Raw genomic sequence first — 26,129 nt, 5'->3', positions numbered from 1 at the left:
GGCCCAGTAAACATATCACTCTCCCAATCACTTACATTTATTTACGGTTATTACCAGAATTGAATTTAGTAAAAGGGATTAATTTCTCAAAACCAAAGTTTGAATTCGTATTGTAAAAAGTGTCTTCATGCCCAGCTGTGCCTTAAACAAGTTCATTTTTAACAGAAAAATAATTGTAAATGAGTAGAGAAACTGTAAAAACCCAAAAAAAAAAGTCATTAACGGCTAATGCAGCCTGAAACAAGAGGATCATGTAAATCTAACTTAACTCATAATTAACAACAATTAAATTTAGGTTTTAATACAACAAAACATGGTTTATGGAAGTCCACGTAGGAAATCGAGCGCAAGCTAATTCGAAACGCTACGTGGAACAGATTAATTATATTTGGGAGGCAGTTGACAGAGCTCGGTGCATGCTCATACATAGTGGGGTAGAAAAATATTAATTAGTGGCATTTGAAGGACGCACACACATGTATTGTGTCCAATTCTATCTCGAAAAGACGCCTTGACTATCAGGCAAACACATTCAGACAATGCATAAGAACCATCTGCCTTGCTAGCTAGTTGACATTATTGCTGGAAGCACCCCCAATAATCTCGACCAACCTGCATCGACCAAGTGTTTTTTTTTTTTTAATGATCAGATAGTCACACACACTCGTTGGTTAAAAAGAAAAGAAAAATAGTAACATAAGGTCATCTATACACCGGGCACGAATCTGGGCTCTTCAGGCCTCTAGTCGAAGCTGATCATGAAGGCGAAACCCTACGTAGCAAAAAGGTGGCTTTCAAAACAGCTTGTACGTGGAAACTGTCATTTGATGAATCACACTGTCGTGTCAAATATCAATTCATGTTACTAATTTGGCATTATCTGACTTGTTGGAAACAACCTCATCGATCACAACCGTACATACCATGAGAGGCGGATCAAACGTTCTGTGATGTTTCCTGATCCATATCAATGCCCATCGATTATGTCTACAGGCACACACGTGCATATATTATATACTTGGCCTATAGCTACATTCTCTCAAGTTCCTTTCTTCATAATTACCTCTTAACCCTGTCCATACATGACACTTTGGGACTAATTACTAAATAATAATACCCATTTATTAGTTTTAGGTTGGTATTAAAATATTTCGAAGTTTTAATCAATGATTAATGACCATAATCACGTGCAATCACTTAATACCCATTCCCCCTAAAATATTCTACATTAAAAATTGAAAGATTAGCTGCGCGCGCGGGCGCACATGTATCATATAAAGTCACTAAATAAAAAATTTTAAAAGATGAGCGTCAACTCCCCAATGTTAGTTATTCTTTTCAATCTTTCGAAACATAACTCTCAAATATGAAAATTTTGCAATCTATATTTCCACTTCTTATGAACATGAAACATTGGGGAAAAAAAAAACTTATTGAATCAGCCAGCACATGTTTATATATAAATGAATTTCACATTAATCTTTCAAAAATTGACACTAATATGTGTGAAAATTTTACAATCAGTTTTAATCTGAAAATTCAAAGAAAAATATTATTTGACAAATATTTATGAAATCTCGAGTAACATTTCAAAAATCAAATTCATCTGTTGATCTCAAAAGTATATTTTTTTTCCTCTCATATTACCGTGCAGCAATGTCGGTTACTATCATTATCGTTATTATTATTATCATTATCATCTTTTTGCTTATATGTGGGTGAGATGAGACCAGCAGCTGGAAATGCCATTGTACCTTAGTGTAATCATAATGAACTTTAATGCCCAATTCATGTTTAACTGACGGCCATTTCAAGGTGAAAATAAATAATTTAATTACTCAGATGATCAGCTAGTCCATACAATAAATAAGAACATGAAGACATTTTTCTTTTTCTTTGTTTTTTTTTACTGGTTTTGTCTGCTTCGAAGGGCTATATGTGGACCATTAAATCCGTTGACCTCTTTTTCACTCGCCACCTCCCCGAGTACTCAACCAAAAACGTGGAATTAATATTTGTGTACTGCAAGAGTACAATTAAAGTAATTAACATTAATTAATAATTAATCATCGTACATCTAATAGAAGTGATCTGATGATCATGGGAGAAGAATCAGAAGAGTGAGAACATGGAAGAAGAAGCTAAGCTCAACCAATTAAAGCCACTTTCACAAGGACGAACGCGTGCTGCCTCTTCTTTTCACAACGAGAAGGTTTTAGATGCACCTAATCATTAATCACCAGACACTGACAGTTTTCCTGTCAACTTTTTTTTTTTTGGAAAAACTGGACAGGAAATTAATTCAACAATATATCGTTAATTAGTGATCTTGAGCCCATTGGCTACATCATGGTCCAACCCCTAATAAAAGACCTTGATACTCCATCACATTCTTATTAGAAGACACTTCTAATTAATTGTTTCAGCAAAATAAGAACGTGGAATTCAAATTATATTAACTCTATTTGAAAATTCAAAAAATCAATTTCACTCATGTCAATTAAACTCGCACATTGAAAAAAGAATACTCAATGTGATCCATAATATATAATATTGGATTATTCTTGCTTGGTTTTGATATACTGTCATGAGTCTCATATCGAAAATCCTTACAAATAAAGTGAAATTTATAAGTGTAAGAGACTCTTCTACTTGACAAGCTAATTTTTTGAAATGAGCTCTTTCTTTGAACTTGTGCCCATTATATATACTCTCTCTAGTCTTATTTATAGGGCAGAAAGAGAACTTTTTTTATCTTATTTATATGTCATGTTATTAAATTTTCATTATAAACTTTTCATTTCATTTTCCATTGAATATTGGGGAAAGGAAATATATTGTTAAACTCTGTATATTTAATAGAGACAATGTTGAGAAGTTATTAAATTTTTAGATATGATTAATGAGTTTTAAGATTTTCATTAATTTCAATAATACACATTGAAAGTGGCTTATAAACAAGAATAGAAAGTATATTTTTTGAATTATAACCTTACTTTATTACTCCTTTAATTCTATTTATAAATGACTTCTAATATGTTTCACCAAAATTAAGAAAAATTTATAACTTATTAACTCCATCTAAAAATTTAATAACTTCTTAACTTTTTTTTATTAAATATATATACTTTAACAATATATTTTGTTTCTCTAGCATTCAATGAAAGGTAAAATAAAAATTTAATGATGTAACATATAAATAGGAAAAAAATCTTTTTCAGAGGAAGTATATTCCACTCAAGTAATTAATAATATTATATTTATTTTACTTAGGATATAATGGGAAAAGATGTAAAAAAAATTTAGAAAATTGATATTTTAACTAATGTTTGAAAAAAATGTAAATTGGTAATGCACGAATGATGAGATGCGAAAATTTTCAACTTTGATTTCAAACTTTTAGAATACTTCCTTCTTCTCAAATTAGAAGGCAGTTTGAAACAAAATTACACGTATAAACAAAACATAATAATGATATTTATAATCTTATTTTTTAAAAACAAAATTTTAAATTTTAAAAATATTCATACACATTTAATTACTATGTTACAATATCATTTTAATTCTCATTTTATTTGAATAATAATATTAAAAAAAGTATCATTAATAAAAATTTTTTATTAAATTATTGTATATTTTGAAATAATAAAATTTCTCTAACGCTAGTTTATAATTTTAAATGGAGGGAGCAGTGAGATTCACATGTTCAAGCATAATCTATGATCGCTCCCTAATCTTAATTATTCACGTTGCACAAATTGCATTCACTTTGGAGTTCAGGCATTTAAGAAAGAAAGAAAAAAACCTTTTCCATTTTAAAATTTCCATACATGAAGATAAAAACAAACAAGCTAAATACATTTTCACTCATTCTTTTAAAAAATATAAAGAATTTTTAACTGAATCTCACATTTCAATAAAGTAATTACTTATTTTTAAATTTACTCTATATTTTTTTTTGGGTAAAAAAGGGGCAAAACGCCCAAAGCATCCAGATTACAACCTATATTTTTATATTTATTTCTATTTAATATAGTGTTTCATCGTAAAATAAATATAAAATAATTTATTTAATATGAGTACTTTCAAAAAAAAATAATTATATTTTAAAGATTAAAAATACCTTACATTTTTTAACATCTAATACTTTAAAAAAATTTTAATGAAAAAAGTATGATTTATATTCTGTTTGGCATTTAAACTCTAACAAAAATCATAATGATGTTTTTCATTGACTAAAGTGGGGATAAACTGTGCTCATTATCACCTTTCAAATCAGCAAGCAATGTTTTACAGCGGCAAAACGATGAGGAATGAAAAGGTGTGAACTAATATATTCAGTTCACATCGAGATCACGTGTTCCATCACCTGATGACCACACAAGGATTATACAAAAATTATACACACACATATAATGTCAATACGTGTCAGAAAGCATTTACAATAGCAATTAGCAAACATGTACTTCAGTTCAATTCTTATGTTCAAGTGGGGATTATGCTAGGTTGGATAAAAAACGAAAAGCGGGGATTATGTTAGAATTTCATTTCTCTCTTTGGCCAAAAAAAAAAAAAAGAATTTCATTTCTCTCCGCTTCCTCTTCATTTTTCACGTGGATTCTGAGTATACATATCCTGCAAAATGTTTCCCCCACTTTTTCTTTCTCTGCAGTTCTACATTTTTTATATTAATTTAAATAATTTAACATTTTACAGTACGTTTACTGTTTTTCAAGTTAAATTTTAATAGCTAAGATGTTTCTGTCTATCTTTTATAATTTAATATTTTGATAATAATTTTATAAATTATTAAATTGAAACTATACAAATTTAACCAAATGTAAACGGGGAAATAAAGGTCAGCCTGCATCGTACATAGGCTATTGTGTACTGTGTGCTCCCTCTTTGTTAAAAAATCTTAAACCTCAATAAAATAATTAATTATTTTAAAACCAACATCATTTTTTTTATATTTACTCTTATATAATAAGGTATTTAATAATAAAATAAATATAAAATGATTTATTTATTATAGATACTTTAAAAAAAAACACATTAATATACGCCTTAAAACAATAAAAAAAATTATATTTTTTAATATCAAACTTATAAAAAAATATCTTATATTTTTAAAATAGAGAAAGTAATACAAGTAGGGTTGGAATTTTATATGACTTATACAAGCTAATCCACCAATTCACACGATCTCTTTAATAATTTTTCATAATTTAATTTGTAAAGCCCAAGTCTAACCTGTACAAGTCACTTTAGACCGCATATTGCATAATTCACGGGATTTGATCTTAATTTGCCTCGAAAACATTATGTACTTTTATCTAACTCTTTATTTATCATATTATAGGATCAGAAATACACAAATACAGTCATGTCATTTAAATACATCATTCGTCGATCATAGGATATAAAACTTTAACTTGATTCATGGTTCTGGTTTAACCTTTAGTAGCGTAAATTGTTTTTGAAAAAAGTTATCCTGGTCAATCAACAAATAAAATGGGTTATTGCGTCCAATGTACTAGTTAAATAATTGAAGAAAAAAATTGTTTTTGTTTGAATTAGCTTTTTTCCGACAACTTCACTCATACTGACAAGATGGATAATAACAAGAGTTGATAAATGGGAAAGTTCAGCCAATATAAGCCTGGCCGAGCTCGAACCCATAAACAATTTCATCCCTTAGTTGGTGAATTTTTTTTTTTTCAAACGTATTTTATTTTATCGATCTAGTTTAAGGTTGAGTTTTAAAGCCTGTTTTTTTTAAATTATTATAATACCATATATTTATGTTTTAAAGTGCAAATTAAAATGTTTTAGAATTCATAATATAAATATTAATTTTAAAGTACAAACATATATTTTAAAATTTAACTTTAATTCATAGATATAAAATATCACAAGTTTTTAGGATTGATTAAAATAAATATGTGTTTAAATGAATAGTTTGAGTTTGAGCTTATTTTTTAAAGACTTAAGAAAACTGAGCTTATAAACTCTTTTTATACTAAAATATCGTTAATTTCAAACCTTAAGCCTAAAAAAGAGGTCTATACTAGTAACTTGATAGATCGGCCCATAGTTTTGATTCCAATTGAATGTCAACTTGTTTGACCCAACGTATGATTCCTAAATCTGTTTGGAAACAAATGATCCTTATTAATAGTGAGAAATGTTCGAGTATATTAATGTCATAAGTAGCTTCATGAAACTTTGTTGAACCGAAATTTCAAAAGCCTGGCTTATGGGTGATAATAAATAAGCTAACTAACTACATTGACAAGTGTAGTGGCTAGGGGTGGCTCTCTTTCTTACTTGTATTCCCTCCATTTTTATATATAAAAAAAATTATATTACATAATTTAAAAAAATTAATTTATCATAATAATATGTTTAAAAATAAAAAAATTAGATTAAAATACTCTATATTAATAAACATAAGTGTACATTAATTATTTCTTATTAATATAAATTATGATGGATAATTTAAAAAATGTATAATAAATATTTATTAAAATATGTCGTTTTACTTATATAAATAATAAATAAGGGGTGATTTAAAAAATGTGTAATAAATATTTATTGAAATGTGTCATTTTACTTATATAAAAAATAATAATTTTTTTTATAAATAAAATAAAATAATGAGTTGTAACTTCTCATTTTTCATAGCCATACTTTTTCCTTCACACTTGCCCTCTTTTCTTGATATTTTCTCATTCTTTCTTTTTCTCCTTCCTTTTTTATGTTCAACTACATTCCCCCCGATTTATTTCTAATTATTGCCTCCGCCCCCACACACCCCCACCCCCCAAAAATTATTCATTTATTCTCACACATATTTGTGGCCCCCCTTCTTTTTATTTATTGTGCACTCTTATTTCTATCCCCAAGACCCCAACCAAATCTGGTAGCCCCCCGGGACCCCCAATTCATCATCAAATCATGAAAATCTCATAATCACCGACGACGTCGATTTACTCATTACACTTCAATGTACTTCTTTACGTTATTAATCAAACCCCTCTTTCATTCCTTGTGTCTTCTTTTAAATAAACATATGAATATCATTCTTCTTTTTCACTAAACACTCCTGGTTCCGTATTTCTTTTATACATGGTCGAGAAAATACCACTATGCCTTGTCAAGGAACTCATTGTTTAAATTCTTGGCCTTTTAGCATGAAAAAAATAAATAAGAAAATAATAAAAAATAAATATCATTTTTAAATATTTTCGTGACAAATTAATATCATGTAAATAAATATTGATTCATGCAACAGGCATTACATATAGAGCATTCTAACAAAATTTCTTCGCTCTCTATGTAATTGCAGTAACGTTTCATGTCTACTCAAGAAACTATACCTGGCCCCTCAAATATTTATTCTGGGGACTGGGGACTGGGGACTCATCTGAAATTTATGTTTGTCATTAATTGAGCCATTATCGAGATTCAAGCCTGCATAGTATAGCTCCTCATGATTTTGTCTCGACTGAACAAATAATCGACTCATTGGTTCGATCGAATAAAACTAATCATATCATCACCTGAAATCAACAGGGAGAATGAATGCAAAGCTTTGGAAAATTAAATTAACGACAATCACAAATTTTTTTTTGAAAATGACTTTCTAACATTGATTGAGGCAATTATAAAGCGAGGGTTATAATTAACACCTAGATATCTTACTTGTAATTATTTAAATTAATATTGTAGTTTATATTTTATATTTTTTATTTAAAACTTAACTGTCATTAATTCATTTATTTGGAAGTTAACTATTATTTGCAAATATTAACATATCTTCCCAACCATAATATAAGATATTTTTTAAAAGTCTTGCTGGATTTAAAATATAAAATATTGATAGTTTTTATAATTATTTTTTCAATTACATCCCTACTTCATTTATCAATCTTTTTAAAAAAATGATTTTGATTTTCATTATTATGCACTTATATACATATACAGTATTTAATAATAATATAATTGAAAAGATGTACAAATTTTGATGAGATCAAGGTTTTACTTGAAGTACATATCAATGTCTTGTATTATCATACAGTAGTTATAAAAAATTTAAAATAAATGCCATTGGTGGGTACGCACTAATTGAAATTCAGACTTTTATACTGCGTTCAAAATGTTTAAAGCGTGGCTTGAGTGTCAAATTACGTTATTCACTATTTGTAAAAAAAATCTTCAACCACCCCCTCCATTGCCTGTATAAATGATAAACCGGGAAGAACTTTTGTTACCAAATATACCATATCACATATTTTAACAAATATCTTTTTATAAAAATAAAGTTTAAGTGAGTTGGAGTCTGGTGAATTATGAGTCAAACTCCTAATGACTGAACTAATATTTGTTAGTTATTCCAATCGATATTTTGATGTTATATTTACAAAAATGCCCTTCATAATTATCCATTCAATTATCTACTATTACCCAACTACTTTATACTACACTCATTTATTGGGGTAAGATAGGGAAGGTAATTTTTTAAAATACAAAAGCATCTTTCAACAATATGCGTAGCTAATGCCGTCTATTGCTTATTGCGTATATTAGGTAACCAATGAAGTATCAAATTTTAAAATTCCGGTGCCGTCTCAACCAGACGGAAGGGCGAAGGCCAGTGCTAATATATTTTTTAAACAAAACAAATAATCCAAATTCAAATAATATCAAGGTCAAACAGATGGTATCTCAGCCCCTGTGGTTTTTGAAAAAACCTGTCAAATTGAATAATTTTAATCATATTAAATATAAAAATAGCAAACTAAATTAGTTATCGACCGTAATCAATATATATAACTGATTTTTAAAACTTTATCGAATATATATATACATGTCCGCGCGCGCGAACTAACGTTTGACTATTTGTAATAAAGCCAAAAAAACGTTCGTTTGAAATAAAAATCAATTTTATTTCTTTATATTACAAAACCGAGTGGATTTTTCTTTTTATTTTATTGCTCTTGTGTATTTTTTTATTGAAGGCAATCTTATTTAAAATACAATTGAAAATGTGGGCGTGTCTCTTAGTGAAGGTAAAAATATTGATTCACAATGTTACAAGAGACCAATTCCTTCTATTAAACTTAATTCCTGTTAGTCATTAAACAAATTATTTTAATTGTGTGGAATCAAAAGAATGGATTGATATATGACTTGATATATTTTATATTGATAGAGCTATCAATTAAGGTCGATCATGTTGGGCTGGCTCTTTTAAGTCTAACAAAATTTAGGACTCAATTGTTATTTTAGAGTGTAAAACAACAATTTGTACCTGGCTTTTTTAAGCCCTTAAATAAAAAGGTTGACGTTTTTAAATTCTTTTATAATTTTTTTAATTTTTAATATTTAAAAAATAAATACTACACTAATTCTGAAATCCCACCCTCATTTCATGAGGATGAAGAAAAAATATATGAAGAATTTAATATTTTTGTCATTGATGAGGCTCTATGAAAAAAATAATCGAATTATATTGATGTTTATAATAACGAAATCATCAACATTTAGTTAATGATACTAGCAAATCATAATTCTTATGGGTGTTGATTTTGTCATGTTCTTGTTTTTTATTAAATTTAGATTTATTGTTGTGTATATTTAACTTAAATTTATTTTTTAGACTTAATATTATGTATAATAACTTTTTTAAAATTCTAAATATATTTTTTTAATATATTATTTCAATCAATAGTAAGAATTTATTATAAAATATTTACATGTCATGATTTAATTGAATATAAGTATATCAAGTATATAACATCAAGCATACAAGTTTTTTCTTATAATTATGACACATTTTTTTCGCGTTACACGAATTCTAAACGATAAGTAGCTCGATAAATGACTTATTAACAAATGTTTCCTACATTTTTTATTTTATAGTGTATTGATATTAACATAAAATATTAGCAAAAAAATATTAACATAAAATAGAAGCATAAAATAAAAAAAAAAACAAGTTGTAAAGAAAATAGTTATTGAGGTGAGAAATGGGCCGTCAAAGTGGCCCAAGTCGAGTGACACCGCATTGTCCAATGAGATCGATCACCACCAGATAAGCTACGTTTTGTAATCATTCTCCGATTACTCAATCAGTTTTACTTCCCTAACCAAAAATTCCCTCTTTAAATCTTCCGTACAAACTGGTGGGATTGAATCATCTTAATCAGACGCTTTAGTTAACTTAATTAAAGTCTAAACAATATTTACTAATTACTACCATGTCCAAAGTTATTTTGATTTACCATGAATCATCAAAATATTAGCCCCAGCATGATGTCTGTATGATGTGTGCATAGAAATTGCTACTGGATTCAACTATATATCAAAGAGGCATGCATGTGCTTTTTGTTTTTTTTTTTGTTTTGGATAGCATGAGCTATAAAAAATGTGCTCCCCTGACAGTAAAAGTCATCTCTTATGAAATACTGAAAGTAACTAGTAAATCTTTCATAAATAAGTTGCTGCATATAGAAGATTTGGAATTCAAACTCTCAACCCCTACTCAAGTGACTATACATATGTTACTTAATTAATAGGTGCATTTTTTTTTTCAATATTTGATAAAAAAAGACTTGGTAAGTATTCTATTTGAAGTTTTGAATTCGAGCTATCTAAGGAAAATTATAATTAGAAAGATGTATGAGCTTTTTTTTTAAATGAAAAGTAATTAAATAACCAAAAGGTATCTATCCTCGGAAGTGAGGTCTCTCCACTTTTTTTTTCTCCATTTCCCTTCACTTCCCCCATCCCCATCATTCATTAATTTTTTTCATTTAAAAAAATTATTTAATAAAAAAATTTGAATGATGGGGATGGGAGAAGTGAAGGAAAAGGAAGGAGAAAAAATGGAAAGACTCTGATCCATCTACCCTGGTGCGTGCATATTCACTTTTCTTTCCAAGCAAGGACACTTTTTAACCACTTGGATTTTTTTTTTTTAAATTACAAAGAGTAAAACAACTCAAAAAGAGATTACAACCCATAATGGCCATCTAAAAGAACGCTTTCATCATAAACTGTCTCTTGATTAAGAGGAGGTAGATGATCAAAGAAACAAAAATTAATTTCTAATCCATGAAAGAGTTTAACCAAGTAGGCCGCAAAACATTAACCACTTGGATTTTGCTCATATATATAACTTACCAGTTACCAGACGTTGTTTTTTGGTTTGTTTCTTAAAATTGAAACATATTTAAAAAGTTTAATAAAATATTGACGAGTTATAAAATACAATTCTTAATTATAAACATGCACTCAATAGATATTTTCAAATTAAATTATATTTATCAATTGTAGTTAGACTAGAATTAATTAGCCAGTATATTTTGTTTTTTATTATTTATTTTTTATATATGAAAATTAAAATCTGCCAAAGTTTACAAAATTAAGAACAGGCACCCAAACCTGTGCATAAAAAGGTAAGTTTAACGTATCTTCCTATGGAAGCAAAATATTCATTTAAAAATAATAATAATTGTATAATTTAAACCTTAATAAGAAAAATATTGAAAACTAAGTAGAATTAGCATTTAAGTAGTTGTGATGAAAGGGCGACGTGGGATGTATAAAAATATGAATAAAAGGAAAAAAATATCCACAAAGTAGTTTGCTATGGGCACTTAGTATTTTAAAGTGAGGAAAAAGGCAAAAATACCCACAACGTTACATGAATGGATGCAAAAGTAATTAGATCATTAACTTTAACCAAACGCCATTAATTTTAACCATTAAATGCTAATTGTGCATGTCACGTGTCAGTTTTTGCTGACGCCGACTAATAAAGAAAAAAAAATGCCTATGAAGTCACTGCTCATGAGCAAAAATATCCACAATGTTATCGGAATTGGCGCAGAAGTGACTAATTCATTCAATTTCTTTAAGATTAACCGTTTAGCTGACACCTAAGCAGAAGTTGATTTTCTTTTTGCTAATGTAGATAAAAAATATTCTCAAGTAAATTTTTTATGAATGTTGATCGATCATCATATAAGTACTTATAATGTTACTTTAGTAGGTATAATAGTGACTAATTTGTCAAACTCAACATCACATGTTTTCTTTTTATTGCCACGTATCTTACCCCCTTCCTTTCTCCCTCTCTATTCATTTTTTTTATTTGCAAAACTTAAGATTTAACGTAGTGAGATAGGTTATACAAAATTTAAAATTGAAGCTGAGCACATATAACTCAAGAACACACAACCTTAAATAATTGCATTCATGATAAATTCAAAATTGTCAAATGATTTTCATCATTGCTGCAAAAAAAAAAATAAACGATTTAATTTGATATTAAGTCAAAATAACACTTTCTCATATGATATTCACACAATAACCGATTAACTTTTAAAGAATTTTATCTAGGAATATATTTTTTTTACATTGGCAAAAAATGGTCAACTTTTGCTTAGGTGTCAGCTAAACGATTAATATTTAAGGGATTTGATGGATTGATTATCTTTACACTAATTTTAGTAACGTTATGGATATTTTTACTCCTAGTCTATGACTTTGTAGGTATTTTTGTTCCTAGCAGATGACTTCGTGGGTATTTTTACCCTTTTATTAAATCACGCTAGCAAAGACTAACGTGTGCATGTATCGTCAGTATTTAACGGTCAAAGTTAATGGCGTTAGATCAAAGTTAATAGTCAAGTTATTTTTATACCTATCTATGTAGTGTTATGAATATTTTTACCCTTTACTTTAAAATATTGAGTACCTGTGAGATCATTTTGATAAGTATTTTTCCTTTTTGCCCTAAAAATATAATATGAAACAATGAGAAGGGGAATATATATAGAGATAACACCATCCTTCTCAGTGAGTCCCTGTCTGTGATGAATGCTGATTTAGCCCCGTAGTAGATGCTCATCCTTCCTCCTAATCCACCTCCTTCAAGCTTCACCATTTCACAAAACCAACACTCTGCGACATAAACATTCTGGATAAGACCCTTCTCATTCCTTAATCCACTCCAAAATCCCAGGAATTCCACGCTTTGATCATCCACCTTCACTTCACAATCAATCACACCAAAACCTCCCTTCAACATGTTTTCTTCTCGTTTTCTTTAACCACCAGTTATGATACGCGTAAAGCCATAGAGACTAATTAGCGTCCCCATTTTACACCATCTCACCAATACTGCATTTACTCGATGGACTACTGCTGCGTCAGAGAGATAGAAGGAAAGCAAGCTCATGACCCTTTATTCACTAACAAAATGAGCAATAAATCGTCGTCTTCCCAGCGACGTTCCGTTTGGGTTCCTGGCCCTGTAATTGTTGGAGCAGGGCCTTCAGGGCTCGCAGTGGCAGCCTGTCTCAAGGAGAAAGGCGTTCCCAGCGTGCTTCTAGAAAGATCTAATTGCATAGCTTCTCTGTGGCAGCTCAAGACCTATGATCGTCTCCGCCTTCATTTGCCCAAGCAGTTCTGCGAGCTTCCTCTCATGGGGTTCCCCAGCGATTTCCCGACATACCCGACGAAGCAACAGTTCATAGACTACTTAGTGAGCTATGCAGAGCGGTTCGATATCAGACCGAGGTTCAATGAGACGGTGAAGGAGGCGGAATTCGACCCCACGCTGGGGCTTTGGCACTTGAGAAGCGAGGGGAAGGCCGAGACGACAACGTCAACGGAGTACGTGTGCCGGTGGCTGATCGTGGCGACGGGAGAGAATGCGGAGGCGGTGGTACCGGAGATAGAAGGAGCGGAGGAGTTCGGAGGGCCCATAAAGCACACGAGCCTGTACAAGAGCGGCGAGGAGCTGAGAGGGAAGAAGGTCTTGGTGGTAGGGTGTGGGAATTCGGGCATGGAAGTTTGCTTAGATCTTCGCAACCATAATGCTAGCCCTTCTCTTGTGGTCAGAGACACTGTAAGAATCTTCAACCTTCTGCTCTCTTTTCTTTTCTCCTCACTTTTTTCACCCTTCGCTCGAAACGGCAAGTCACTCAAGTCCTCCTTTTTTGCTTAAAAGTTTTCTCCTCCCCCTCGAGTTCTGAAAATTCTTATTTTAAACTTTTCGATCACAATATTGGAAAAAACATGCCAAGCAGAAACCCAGGAGGAGAGATATTTCTCTATTTTCTTCAGAGAAAAATCTCATCGTTCATCAAACAGAAATTCTGCGACTGCCCTATTCTTTCAATGAATTCAAATTAAAAATAAGAAAGCAAGCCCTCCCTGTGAATCGTTGGAAGCGGCTCCAAGTTCCAAAGGGGGTGGTATTGGACGATCATGATTCAGAAACTTTTAAATATTCTTTTGGATGTATTTTCACTTTTTCTTGGGATTCTCTCGAGCATGCGCAGAATGGGCTGGAGCCTAGCTAGAACCAAAGATATATAATCATCAAACACATGATGAACTGGCCTCTTCTTACCCTTTTTTTAATCGCTCTTCCGCTTTTCCCCACTTGGATTGAAAAATGAAAATCATGAATTCTTTTTACAATTGACTAAAATCTGGGAGTGATGATGAAGGTACACGTCCTGCCACGAGAGATGCTGGGAAAATCAACTTTCGGGCTGTCCATGTGGTTGCTCAAGTGGCTTCCCATACGACTGGTGGATCGGTTCCTGCTGATCGTGTCGTGGCTGTTGCTCGGCGACACTGCTCGCTTCGGATTGGTACGTCCTCGGCTGGGTCCCCTTCAGCTCAAGAACCTTTCCGGCAAGACCCCAGTCCTCGATGTGGGTACCCTCTCCGAGATCAGAAGCGGACACGTTCAGGTACTCTTCCTTTCCCCTTCTCCATCATTTCACTCCTTTTCCTTTTTCTCTTCATTTTAAAGGTTTTTTCTTTTCTCAAATTTTATATATAAATTCAACTTGCCTCCTTCCTTCCTGCTTTTCATGATTCCGTTGCAAGCACAACGAGATGAGATGACCCCTTCTTTTCTTTATGTTTATTCTTTGGGTGGGGATGATAGTGCGGGTTGAGATTTTCTATCATTGTGTTTTTCTATCAAATCGTGCGCGTTCGCATAAGGTTTAGATTTTCTTTTTATGGAGATTTTATGGAAAAAGAAAATCTCCAGACGCTAACGGACAGGGGAAAAGTTCGATATATGTCAATCATGTTTTTCTTTTTTCTTTTTTAATTTGATGAGGGCGTAATTATTTTCGCCAAGATTGTTTGTTTGTTTGTTTCAACTTTAGACACAAACGAAATCTGAATGTGCATCAAACTCAAATCTTGTGTAGGTTTGTCCGGGCATTAAGCGGCTGAAACATCACACTGTGGAATTTGTTGATGGAACGACACAGAATTTCGATGCCATCATATTTGCAACAGGCTACAAAAGCAATGTACCCTCCTGGCTAAAGGTGGGTGTGTGTATGTGCCGCTATTTCTATTTATATATACTTCTATTCTATACCCTTTTCTCTTTTGGCGATTGCATGAATTCTGAAAACGATATAAAGCAAAAAGGGGATTCAAAAAAGTTGATCTGGTAAGGCTATATTGTGCCCAGGAAGGAGATATGTTCTGTGAAGAAGATGGGTTCCCGAGAAGGCCATTTCCTAATGGGTGGAAGGGAGAGAATGGGCTGTACGCTGTGGGTTTCACCAAACGGGGACTTCTTGGTGCCTCCATGGATGCGAAGAGAATAGCTCAGGACATCGAACAGTGTTGGAAAGCTGAGGCCAAGCACAGTACTGTTTTTACTCGCTCTATTTCGCAGCAATCCAATTCATGATTGGTTTGTTTCCTTTTTGGTTTTATTTGGTCAAGCTTTGTTCTTAGAGCCGATGACAAGATATTTTATCGGATCGGGTCAGAACCTCGGGTCATTAATTATTACCATTGGAGATACATACATCTCATGGACGTGCCATCACACAGAGATATGCTCAACGAAATATTGCTTCTGCACTTTTCCTATATCACCATCAAGAGCGAGGAAGGGGTATTCAAATTCATTAAAATATAGTGTTATTATTTTAGTGAGTTTTGATTGACTCCTCGGAGTTGGATGATCCCACCAGCTGGAAAAAGGTACGATTAAAGACAGTAAACAACAGTGAAGATTTTCACTGACCAGCCTTCACCTTTACGTGGATTATTATGTACCAGTCAGCCAATCAGCCATGGAGAAAGGAGATTTTGAAGTGAAGTTGCAAGAGAAGGATATATGCTGATTTATTTTTCTTGTGTTGTAGTTGTTGGGGGAGGGGGGCTCCTATCTTTCTGTACATCTTGTACATTACAATTTTTCCCTAATTAGGTTTGACTTATTTAGAGAGGAGAGGGAAGCAGGGTGACAGAGAACGAGTGTTTAATTTGGTACTCATGTGATTGTTGTTTAACCTAGATTCCCACGAGGTCTTTTTCGAAAAAAAAAAGTATGAGATATCCTAATGTTTTCACCCCATTTTATATGAATTTGCTACCTCTGAGATTCTGTTGAAGTCTCAAGAATCCTCAGGTTCAGATAGATTTCCTTTTATTTCTTCTCTGATGGATGGCAAATCCGGACGAGTAGTGGAAAGAAGGAAAGAAAAAGAGAAAAACGTTTCTGAGGCGTTTAACGAGAAGAGCTAAACACATCAGGCAGCAGTTTTCTTTTATTACTACTTCCACGCAATATCGTTATCGAAATGATTTCATTCCAAGTAGGAGAGAGGACCACCTGCATTAGCTAGGTTGAAGAATTGCAGGGAATTATAGTGTGGAATATTTGGCAGCATTTATTATCCATTTCCCACTCTCACCAACTTCATTAAATTTAACATGGTTCCCCGGAATTCAGCTCCATCAGATTCGTCTGGGTACAAATACAAAAACCCCAACAACCTCGCTTGCGTTTTGAGGACGAAATTCAAATACACACTAACACAGGAAAAGTGATTAAACTGGCAGGGCATGATTTGAGGCAAGAGTGACATTGATCGGATTCTATGTAATCATATCGGAGTGAGAAAAAGGGGAAGCTATATGCGTGTGTATATATATATATATATATATATCCTAAAACAGAAAAAGGATTGCAGCACATGGGGTCAACCTTAATCTAATGTCAAAACTGTCAATTCCGAGAGCTAGAATCAGCAATAGATTTTGTTGTTTCTTTCTTTCCTCAATTGCTACCCTCTGCACTACTGCCTCCAAATTTAGTACTGCCACTCTTCTCAATACAACTTACCTTTCACCAACACACCCCCCCCCCCAAAAAAAAGGAAGAAGGAGAAGAAGACGACGACTGCCCTTTTCCTTGAGTTGATTTTAGATTTTTCTCTCCAGTATAGCGAAATTATTGCTCCACAGTTCGTACTTGTAATGTTTTACTTATATATAAATAAATACAACATACATCAAATATACATGGTATATTAAAGCGTGGGATACGTATAGCTTTCTATTGCCTGAGGACTACAAAAAGTCTTCAGCTGCTCATGGTACCAGCAAACTATGTAGTTGGTTTTTAAACAAGGATTAACCAGAGCCAGTTGAATTCTCTGGTCAAAATCTCAACAAGGAAAAACCCCGAATGGGAGGAGAAGAATTAGGGCAAGCAAGAAAATTGATGAGGATGCGCGCATGCTCTTATTACATACATATACGGGCAAATAATGGGCATGGGGTACATATATGATTTGGACTAGACGTTACTCGGCATTGTTTTTATTATAACATAATTATTATTGTTTGCCGAACCAGAGGTAGAATTTCAAACGGCGTGTAGGTATATGTAGGGAGAGAGAGAAAGAGAGACGTGGTAAGCTAAAGGAAAGAGGAAGCAATGAGAATAGAGTAACAGTTGGAGAAGGTTGGAATTATGGAGACCATACAGAGTTGAGGATTGCGCACAAATCAAATCTTTTGATCAGAGCAGGACAGTACCATACACACTTTTTTGTTTTGTTTTGCCAACCAGTACCTACATACTAGCTCCTCCAATTCTTATTTTATTTATTTATTTATTTATTTTTTTACCAACATACTAGATCCTATACTAAAACGTCATATTAGAAATGCTGTTGTGTGTGTAATCCCTGTTTTGAGGCCAACATGTACAAAGGTCTCCGTGACCCATGAAATCCTTGCCAACCCTCCTTCATTGGGCCCCACTTTGGGCCTCTCTCCTTTTCTTATTCCATTTACATCCCCCGCCTAATTCACATTTTACAACCTAATTAAATTAAATTGATAATTACTTAATTAAATTAATACTTTTAAAACCCTGTATTTCCGAAAGCCACCAACTAAGGACCTTTCTCCTTTCGTTTGAAAAATTCTACTTGACCAGATTACCTCTTTTTACTGTTACATAAAAACTTTACAACTTGGTTTGAAAATCCTGTTTTAAAATGATTTTCATGATTTTCAATTAAATATGAAAAAATTGATTCATTCAAAATAATTATTTCAACTAAGCTTTGAGAATCTTCAATTTCACCTCATTGGATTTCTAAGCTGAATCGTGAACTCCAGCATTTTGGTTAGCTACTTCTTTTACTAAATATCAACGAAAAAATTATGAACCTTGTGTGACATTTTTAAATAAAAAAATATAATAAAATCTCATTAAGTTTTTAGAAATTTTATATTTTTAAAAAATATTTAAATATTTTTAAATATTAATGATTTAAGTTAAATGATTAAATTATTCCTTATTTAAAATAAAAAATAACAGGTTTGTGTAGAAAGTTATGGTTTCTTATTTTTTTATAATTTACAAAATAAAATTTATAATTATTGAAACAAAAGTTGGAATTAGTTATGTTTAAAACTTAAATTTTAATAATAAAAAAATTTTATGTAGAAAGTTGTGATTTATTATTCATTTTTATATATTTACATAATAAAAATTATAATCAATTATTTTTAGAAGTTAAATTGTAATAATAAAAAAATTATATGAAAAGTTGTAATTTCTTATTTAATTTTTATTATTTATAAAATCATGCTTTTAATTGCTCAAATAAAAGTTATAATTAAAAAAAGTTATTTTTAAAACTTGTTTATCAATCATAGAAGAAATTTTACATGAAAAGTTATAATTTCTTAATTATTATTGAAAAAATGAAGTCAAACTTATTTTTTTTATTTTAAATAAGGTACAATTCAAGCATTAACTTAAAATTATTAATGTCAAAAATGTATCTAAAAAATTCAAAAAATTATAATATTTTAAAAGACTTGATCATTATTTGTATGCATGCACACATTTTAAAATTGTTTATATATATATAAACAGTGAGATTTTATTTCTTTTTTACTTTTAAAATATTTTTGTCTTGAATTCGCTAAAAAAATATATATATTTGTCTTAAAATGACGCTGTCTTCTGGTTTTTTTTTTTGGCCCAAAAGTGCCATTTGCCCCGACACGTCCCTTTCTCCGTCTCACTTTTTATTCTCTGCTAAGTCCAACATATATACTCTGATTAGATATATAATGATTATTGTGGTGTTGATTATTCTCCGTCTCAATTTTAGACACCGTCCTTCTAAGGCAACTTTACCTTTCATTTTTTTAGGGTTCAGAATTTAAAGCAAGTATGAACGAATTTAGGGACATGTTCGATTTTTTTATTTTTTACTTTTTAAAACTGTTATGTAATATAATTTGTAAAATTATTTTAAAATAAAATAAAATAAAAATTTGTTTGGTTATGTCAATTAAAAAAATAAATTAATAGTGATAGTTTAAGTAGTTAATGGTGATGATTAATAATAAAAATTGATAAAGATAATCATAATTTTCAATAATCAAATGCAGTATATTTTAAAAACTAAAAAAAAAAGCAAAAACAACTTCAAGTTATTTCTTAAAAAAAAAACAAAGAATGAGCACAATTTTGAAAACAACTAAATTAAAAATATTTATTTAAATAAATTTTTAAATTCTTTTATTTTCAAAAGAAAACAAACAGACCCTAGATTCTCTGATTAAGCTCTTCTTTTTCTTTTCTTTCTTTTTTTTTTTTTTTGGGTGAGCCAGGCTTCTCAAAGGTTTTGAAGTTTTGTTTAGTTGGCTGTATACGTAATCTACAATGCAAAGGTGAAAGACGAAATTAGAATATATTTTAATCATGTTTGGTTGGGTTGATTATTTAAATGCAGATCGAAAAGCTCATTCCCACATGTTTGAGATCGATCACCGTCCTTCGATGGAATTAATGGTTCTTGTTGTGGGACTGAAGGTTAAATTGATTGTAATACTTTCATAAACAAATCAAAATCATGGAAATGCCATTGTGCAAATTAAATAGAAGCTCTTTTAGACTTATTTTTCAATCGCACGGACGTGTTTGGTGACACCATTCATAGATGGGAGTGAAGTTCATTTTTGGAATCAAACTCGATTATGCAGTTGATCTCGAGGTTATTTTTAAAGTTAAAAAATGGATACTAATGGGTTCTATATATGTTCATGGCACCGAATCTAGAAATGTAACATAGAGTCTATTATCAATAATAATTATTTTTTAATCTTAATTATTGAACAGAAATATTATTCCGTGCTGCAGTTTGAAAATATTTTTATAGATTAATAATTTTTTGTTCATATTTCGGAATAAATATATGTAAACAATTTGTTGTTAACTAAAAAAATTAATTAATCACGAATAATTTTACCATGAGTATTATAGTCATTTGATCTCTCCATTCTTATATAATTATATTATTTCCAAAACCAACCAAATAAAACACAAAGTAAAAAATTCATTCCTTTAACTTTCATAACATATATACCTACATAATCATTTTATTCCAACAAAACTAATTCTTACCCTCATTCCTATTCCAATTTTTATTTTCATCTTCATAAAAAATTGGTCAACGAAAATGGGGCATATTTATATTTTTTAAATATTGAAACTCTGCAAGAGCGTCGCCGTAAAATAAAAATAAAAATTAGAGAGCCGTTTCGCAATGGAGATTTTTTTTTTTTTAAAAAAAATCTAATCAGACTCCGTCTCCCCGCCATGACTGCACAATAATCGTATATGTGTATATTGTTAGATTCATTTCCTCATTATGACTGGATTTTGACATGAAAATGATAACTAAACGGTCTCGTTCAAATTCAAAGATGTTGAAATAAATCAAATAAACCACATATTATTTGGTGAAGGAAAAAGTTGCAGAATCAATACGCATAGCTCACTTTCAATCAACATCAACTAGCTTGCCACAATCGTACCTTCCCTTGAAATTCTAATATAGTGTTTGTACAGTTTTTGAAAAGCTCATAACTCAATACCTATCCCGTTTGAAGGAATAACAAATCAAAGGCAAATCCTTTAGTATATTGGATATGACGTCTGCTAGATCGGACATATCACACAATTTAATCAAAAGAATCTAGCCACCATATGATAGTCCCATCTCACATTGCATAATTCAGTATAGGATAGCTTCTTTTCACATATAGCAGTACCATTATCTTCTTTATCCTTTTACGGTAATTCATTCGAGCATAAAAAAAGAGCACATGTACATGAAATGATATGATATAAACATGACATACAGTTCAAGCTATACACGAAGATTAGATTATAAATTACACTCGATCTTTCAGAATTTCCAATTATCTATATTTCCTTTCACGCAGCAAAGCAATGTAATATATAATTTTTAAAAATCACATAGATCGAGATCGAAGGAGTGTGACCAAGAGATTGATAGAGAGAAGTACAAATGGCGAGGCCCCGTCAGCTGGCTTTAAATTTAAGAGGGACGTGAATAATGTTAATGAGATGTATGCGTGTTTGTGGCGAGAGGTCAATTAATCGGACATAAAAAGCATGAGAAAGCATATATATATATATATATATACATCACTTGGGAAGAGCAACGTAACAACTACATACATGTATCTCACACACACACACACACACACACACACACACACAAGGTGGTCCTGCTGCTATAAGGTGGATAACACCCACAAAGATGATGATAGGGCAATTCACAAGGAAGGTACACACGGTGCACATGGAGACTAACCTGTTTAATCTGAATTTCTCTGAACCATCATCATATTATGCTTTCATGACCTTAACAGCCTTCAATTCTCTGTGGTCCAATTTATTCATCACCCCCCCCCCAACGCTTCTGATAAATGCATGCTGCCTTCATGTGGACCATCTTTTTATTCTTTTTTTCTCATTCATGATTTAATTCCATCTTACATGTAATTGGTTCTTGATTGTAATTAAGTAATTTATTGTTGTCAATCATAGATATGTTTCGTAGATAAACTCGAAAGATCTGGAGACAGGAGGGGCTGGAATTAATGATTGCTTTCTCGTTCATTGGAATGTCTGTCACAACAGCAAGTCAATCTCCGTAACTCCATTAATATGTAATAAAGTCGCCGCTGATTTAATCATTCATTATTTTTCTCGGAGATCAATTATTTGTTTCCATTACGAAATCTATTCTGCTTTATGAAGTTGACGCATCTAAGTTTCCAAGTGAATTCGTGTCTTGGTTATTTGAGGATATCTATTATCTATATCTATAGTTGGATTTGACCCACTGTTCTAACTAAATCCCACAAAAATATTTACCCACAACAATGTATCAGGTGCGCGCCCAGCTTTGTACATATAGATATCTAGATTTTGTGTCGAACAGTTTTAATTGACTATTGAAAAAGCAGATTACTTATTTTTCCATTTCTTACTAATTAAGACTAGAAAAAATTGACGATATTAATTAAAGCTGCAGCACTGTGTATACTCACATCCATGTTCCGGTGATTTTTCCGAGTCTTGCATGTATTTGAACATTCAAGAGAAGAACATGGCAGTCTCAACCACTTATCTTTTTACTTAATTAGAAAACATTATATATTATTTATAACTATGATGTTAGAGCGGAGGACCCACCCTGAAGTTCTCAATCAAAATCCATGGCCATATATAGACCGTCACGTACACGGCCGCTTTGTTTCTTTATATTTGTATATATAGTGATTAAAGTGAGGCTTGCAAATGCTCTTAATTAATCAGCAGACCGAAACTGATCTCTTCTATCTGATGTAAGATTCCATGATAGATACACTTCCTATCTTGACCTAAACAAGTAAAAAGAAAGCTCAATCCTCTCTCTCTCACTTTCTTCCATAAAACAACGTACTTGCTCTTAATTTTCTTTTGCAATGTTTAGCTCAGCACTGGAAGCTATACTGCGTCTGCTCACTACTAAAAAAAGATTTTCTATTACCCTAATTCACGTCCCATTTTGAAAATGAAATTTAAAAAAACAAATTAACATCACACAGATAGAAGAGAGGAGTAAATTTAAGAATTCACATCTCCCATAAATTAGATGAAATAAATTTTAAAGAATCCACGTCCCCAAATTGAGAGGAGGACGTGGATTCTTAAATCCACTTCCCCCTCCCCTCTAGGGGATGTGGATTCTCAAATCCACGTCTCCCTTCTAGGAGAGAAACGTATAATATATTGAAATTTTGAATTTCGTGTATACTCATTTTTTTATTTTTTAAAACTAGTGTGTCAGCTCCCTGTGTTCTATTTTTGTCTCCCTCGCAGCTCCTTGTCTTAGCTCCCTCCCTCGTAGTTCCCTCTCTCATCTCAATTCCCTCCCTTATCTTAGCTCTCTCGTTTCTTTTCTCTGTCTCTCTTTTCTTAGTTCCCTCCCTCACTCTCTCTCTTAGCTCTCCCTGTCTTTGTCTCTCATCTCTTAGCTCCCTCCCTCACTCTCTATCTCTCATCTCCCGGCTTCCTCATTGTCTCTGTCTCTCTCGGCAGCTCTGTGGACGAAGAAACCCAGCCACTCACGACTAAGGATCTCTTCTCTTCTCTCCAGGTATTTTTTTTCCTTGTTTTTTTATTTTCTTGTACAAGTCTCCACGTAAAATGTGATTTTTGTTTTGACCTAAGAATATGATCAATTAATTTTAGTTTTACATTATATATATGATATTATGATGCTTAAATTTTGTTTGAGCCCATGAAAGTATGTACTTATTATTTTAAATAATTTTATAATTATATAATTATAGGTGCAATCGTTTTGTTTTTCCATTACATTTGGTGTATTTTGTTGTGATAATGTATAAATGGTTGTAAATGAATTGCTATTTATTAAACTTTTGTTAGATGAATTGACTGTTTTTATAACATATTTTGACAGATTCTATTTTAATTGTAAAATAAATATAAATTATATATAAAAAATTTTAAAAACCACATCCCCCTATAAGTAGAAAGGGACGTGGTTTGTGAATTAGATGAGAAATCACATCCCCCTATACCATAGGGGGTGTGGATTCTTAAGAAACCACGTCCCCCTATATCAAGAGGGATGTGGTTTCTCAATCTATGAACTAGGCAATGAGAAACCACGTCTCTCTCATTAGAGGGGGATGTAGTTTCTTTATAAATCATGTCCACCACCTATAAGGGGGGACGTAAATTTTATAGAAACCACCTCACCTATTATTAAAGGGTATGTGGTTTATGATATTTTATGTCATAGGTATTTGTGACGTGAATAAGCTATTATTCTAAGTCACTCAATATAATGTCTCTTTTAATTGTGATGTGAAAATGCCTAAAAATATAATGTAAAAAGTCTATTTTATAATAGTGGCTGCCTCGTTTAGAAATCATAGCTCAAGACAGCACCACCTTCCTCGTGCTTAATCATATCACGCATTCAAAATGGGCCCACCAACAATATATTAACTGGTATAAGATGATTAGGTTTTGATTGTGTGGACGATGTTGATGGTGGAAGGGAAGATGAAATATTGGAGATATGTATCAGATGAGTTGGCAGACAGTGAATCTTTGCAAATATGCAGCAGTGAATAATGTTGTACCAGTGTGTCTGAGGCGTGGTGATTTCAAAAGTGAAAAGACGAACGTGCAAAATTTTCTTTTTTTTAAAACCTACTGGGGCAGTCTGTATCACCTATCAAGGTTTTTGTACCCTCTGGCCATTATTTGATCTTGCTTAATGCTCCTAATTCGCTACCTAGCTGCTGCCTCGTACATCCATGTTTTACTTTTACTTTTTCTCCTCTCACAATTTTAATATCACTCCTTTGAATCATTCAGCTGCTAACCAAATGCAACAAAAGCATGGGGTTGGTTGGGGGGGGGGGGAGTCAGGTGCATGTTTCATTTATGCTGGGCTGCATTCAAAAACTCATTATTCTTTCAAGGGAAAGGCAGTGCGGAATAAAAACTTGCGTTTTGCGGTGAGCGTGGATCGAACACGCGACCTTCAGATCTTCAGTCTGACGCTCTCCCAACTGAGCTATCCCCGCAATTGGATTGGATGTAAAATCTTATATTTTTAACAATACATTTACATGACGTGCCAGCGAAATTCACTGTGCCTTTAAAAGCAGCATTATAATCTGTTATCCTTCGTAGCAAGCAGACATTAGGTTCAGTGTCAGTGATGATAAATTCCAGGAAAAATGATATTAAAGTCTTCGGAGTTTATGACACTTCCAACAATTTTTCCATAATAAATTGCATATACTGATTCAAATAATTACAAATTTAAGAATAAAAATTTTAAATAAAATATTTAAAATTTAAATATAACTCTCTATTCGCATGTGTTGAGATTAATATTTACAACTTACTTTTAGAAAATTTTGTGAAGGATTTAACTGTCAAAAAGTCCTAGTTTGGGGACTTTATTGTCATTCTTCCTAAATTCTATTTATCGGGCCTTGCGGATCTGCAACTCCGATTTGGTCTTTTTTTTTTTCCAAGTAAAAAAAAAGAGACTGAGGAGGGAAATCCTTCAACTCGCAACAGCTTCATAACACATCCATGGATGGTTGCTTATATGTTGTGCGTGTAGTCCAGGTACCAGGGTTGCCTCCTAAGGATTTTTAAATCTCTTGGTTTTTTTTTTTTGGGCTTATTCATGGAATTATCGTCCTAAACAAGCTTTAGCTCATTGCGTTATCAATGTTAGCCATAGGATTCCACAATTGATTCTTCTTTTTCCTCTTATTAAGCGTTGGGAGTGGATTCAGTTCCTAATATAAAATCCAATGAACTGATTTTCTGAACACCGACAATTAGAAACTACAACATGCATATATCTAACATTTAAAAAAGAAAA

At 31.8% G+C, this 26,129-nt stretch overlaps 1 protein-coding gene and 1 non-coding gene across 2 annotated transcripts; one reads left to right on the top strand and one right to left on the bottom strand.

Moving 5' to 3' along the window:
* Nucleotides 1–12,863: 12,863 nt before the first annotated feature.
* LOC129299012 (indole-3-pyruvate monooxygenase YUCCA6-like) lies at nt 12,864–16,451 on the top strand. The gene is made up of 4 exons (XM_054937454.1): nt 12,864–13,924; nt 14,532–14,780; nt 15,255–15,377; nt 15,527–16,451. The coding sequence occupies exons 1-4, from the start codon at nt 13,208–13,210 to the stop codon at nt 15,749–15,751; spliced, it is 1,314 nt and encodes a 437-aa protein (XP_054793429.1). The 5' UTR covers nt 12,864–13,207; the 3' UTR covers nt 15,752–16,451.
* An 8,787-nt stretch (nt 16,452–25,238) lies between these two features.
* TRNAF-GAA (transfer RNA phenylalanine (anticodon GAA)) lies at nt 25,239–25,311 on the bottom strand. The gene has a single exon. It is a non-coding gene; the product is annotated as a tRNA-Phe (tRNA).
* Between the last annotated feature and the right edge of the window lie 818 nt (nt 25,312–26,129).

The sequence above is a fragment of the Prosopis cineraria genome, unplaced genomic scaffold (assembly GCF_029017545.1).
Source record: "Prosopis cineraria cultivar Desert tree isolate PC_DT_omini unplaced genomic scaffold, ASM2901754v1 PC2, whole genome shotgun sequence".
NCBI lineage: Eukaryota > Viridiplantae > Streptophyta > Magnoliopsida > Fabales > Fabaceae > Prosopis > Prosopis cineraria.
The sequence above is the reverse complement of the archived record's forward strand: the minus strand, read 5'-3'. Positions and strand labels throughout refer to the sequence as shown.

Excerpts from the sequence above, each read along its gene's own strand:
- LOC129299012 (XM_054937454.1), top strand. The coding sequence starts at position 13,208 with ATGGACTACTGCTGCGTCAGAGAGATAGAAGGAAAGCAAGCTCATGAC. Across the intron at positions 14,781-15,254 it reads TCAGAAGCGGACACGTTCAG|GTTTGTCCGGGCATTAAGCG; the intron begins GTACTCTTCCTT and ends AATCTTGTGTAG. Across the intron at positions 15,378-15,526 it reads ATGTACCCTCCTGGCTAAAG|GAAGGAGATATGTTCTGTGA; the intron begins GTGGGTGTGTGT and ends TATTGTGCCCAG.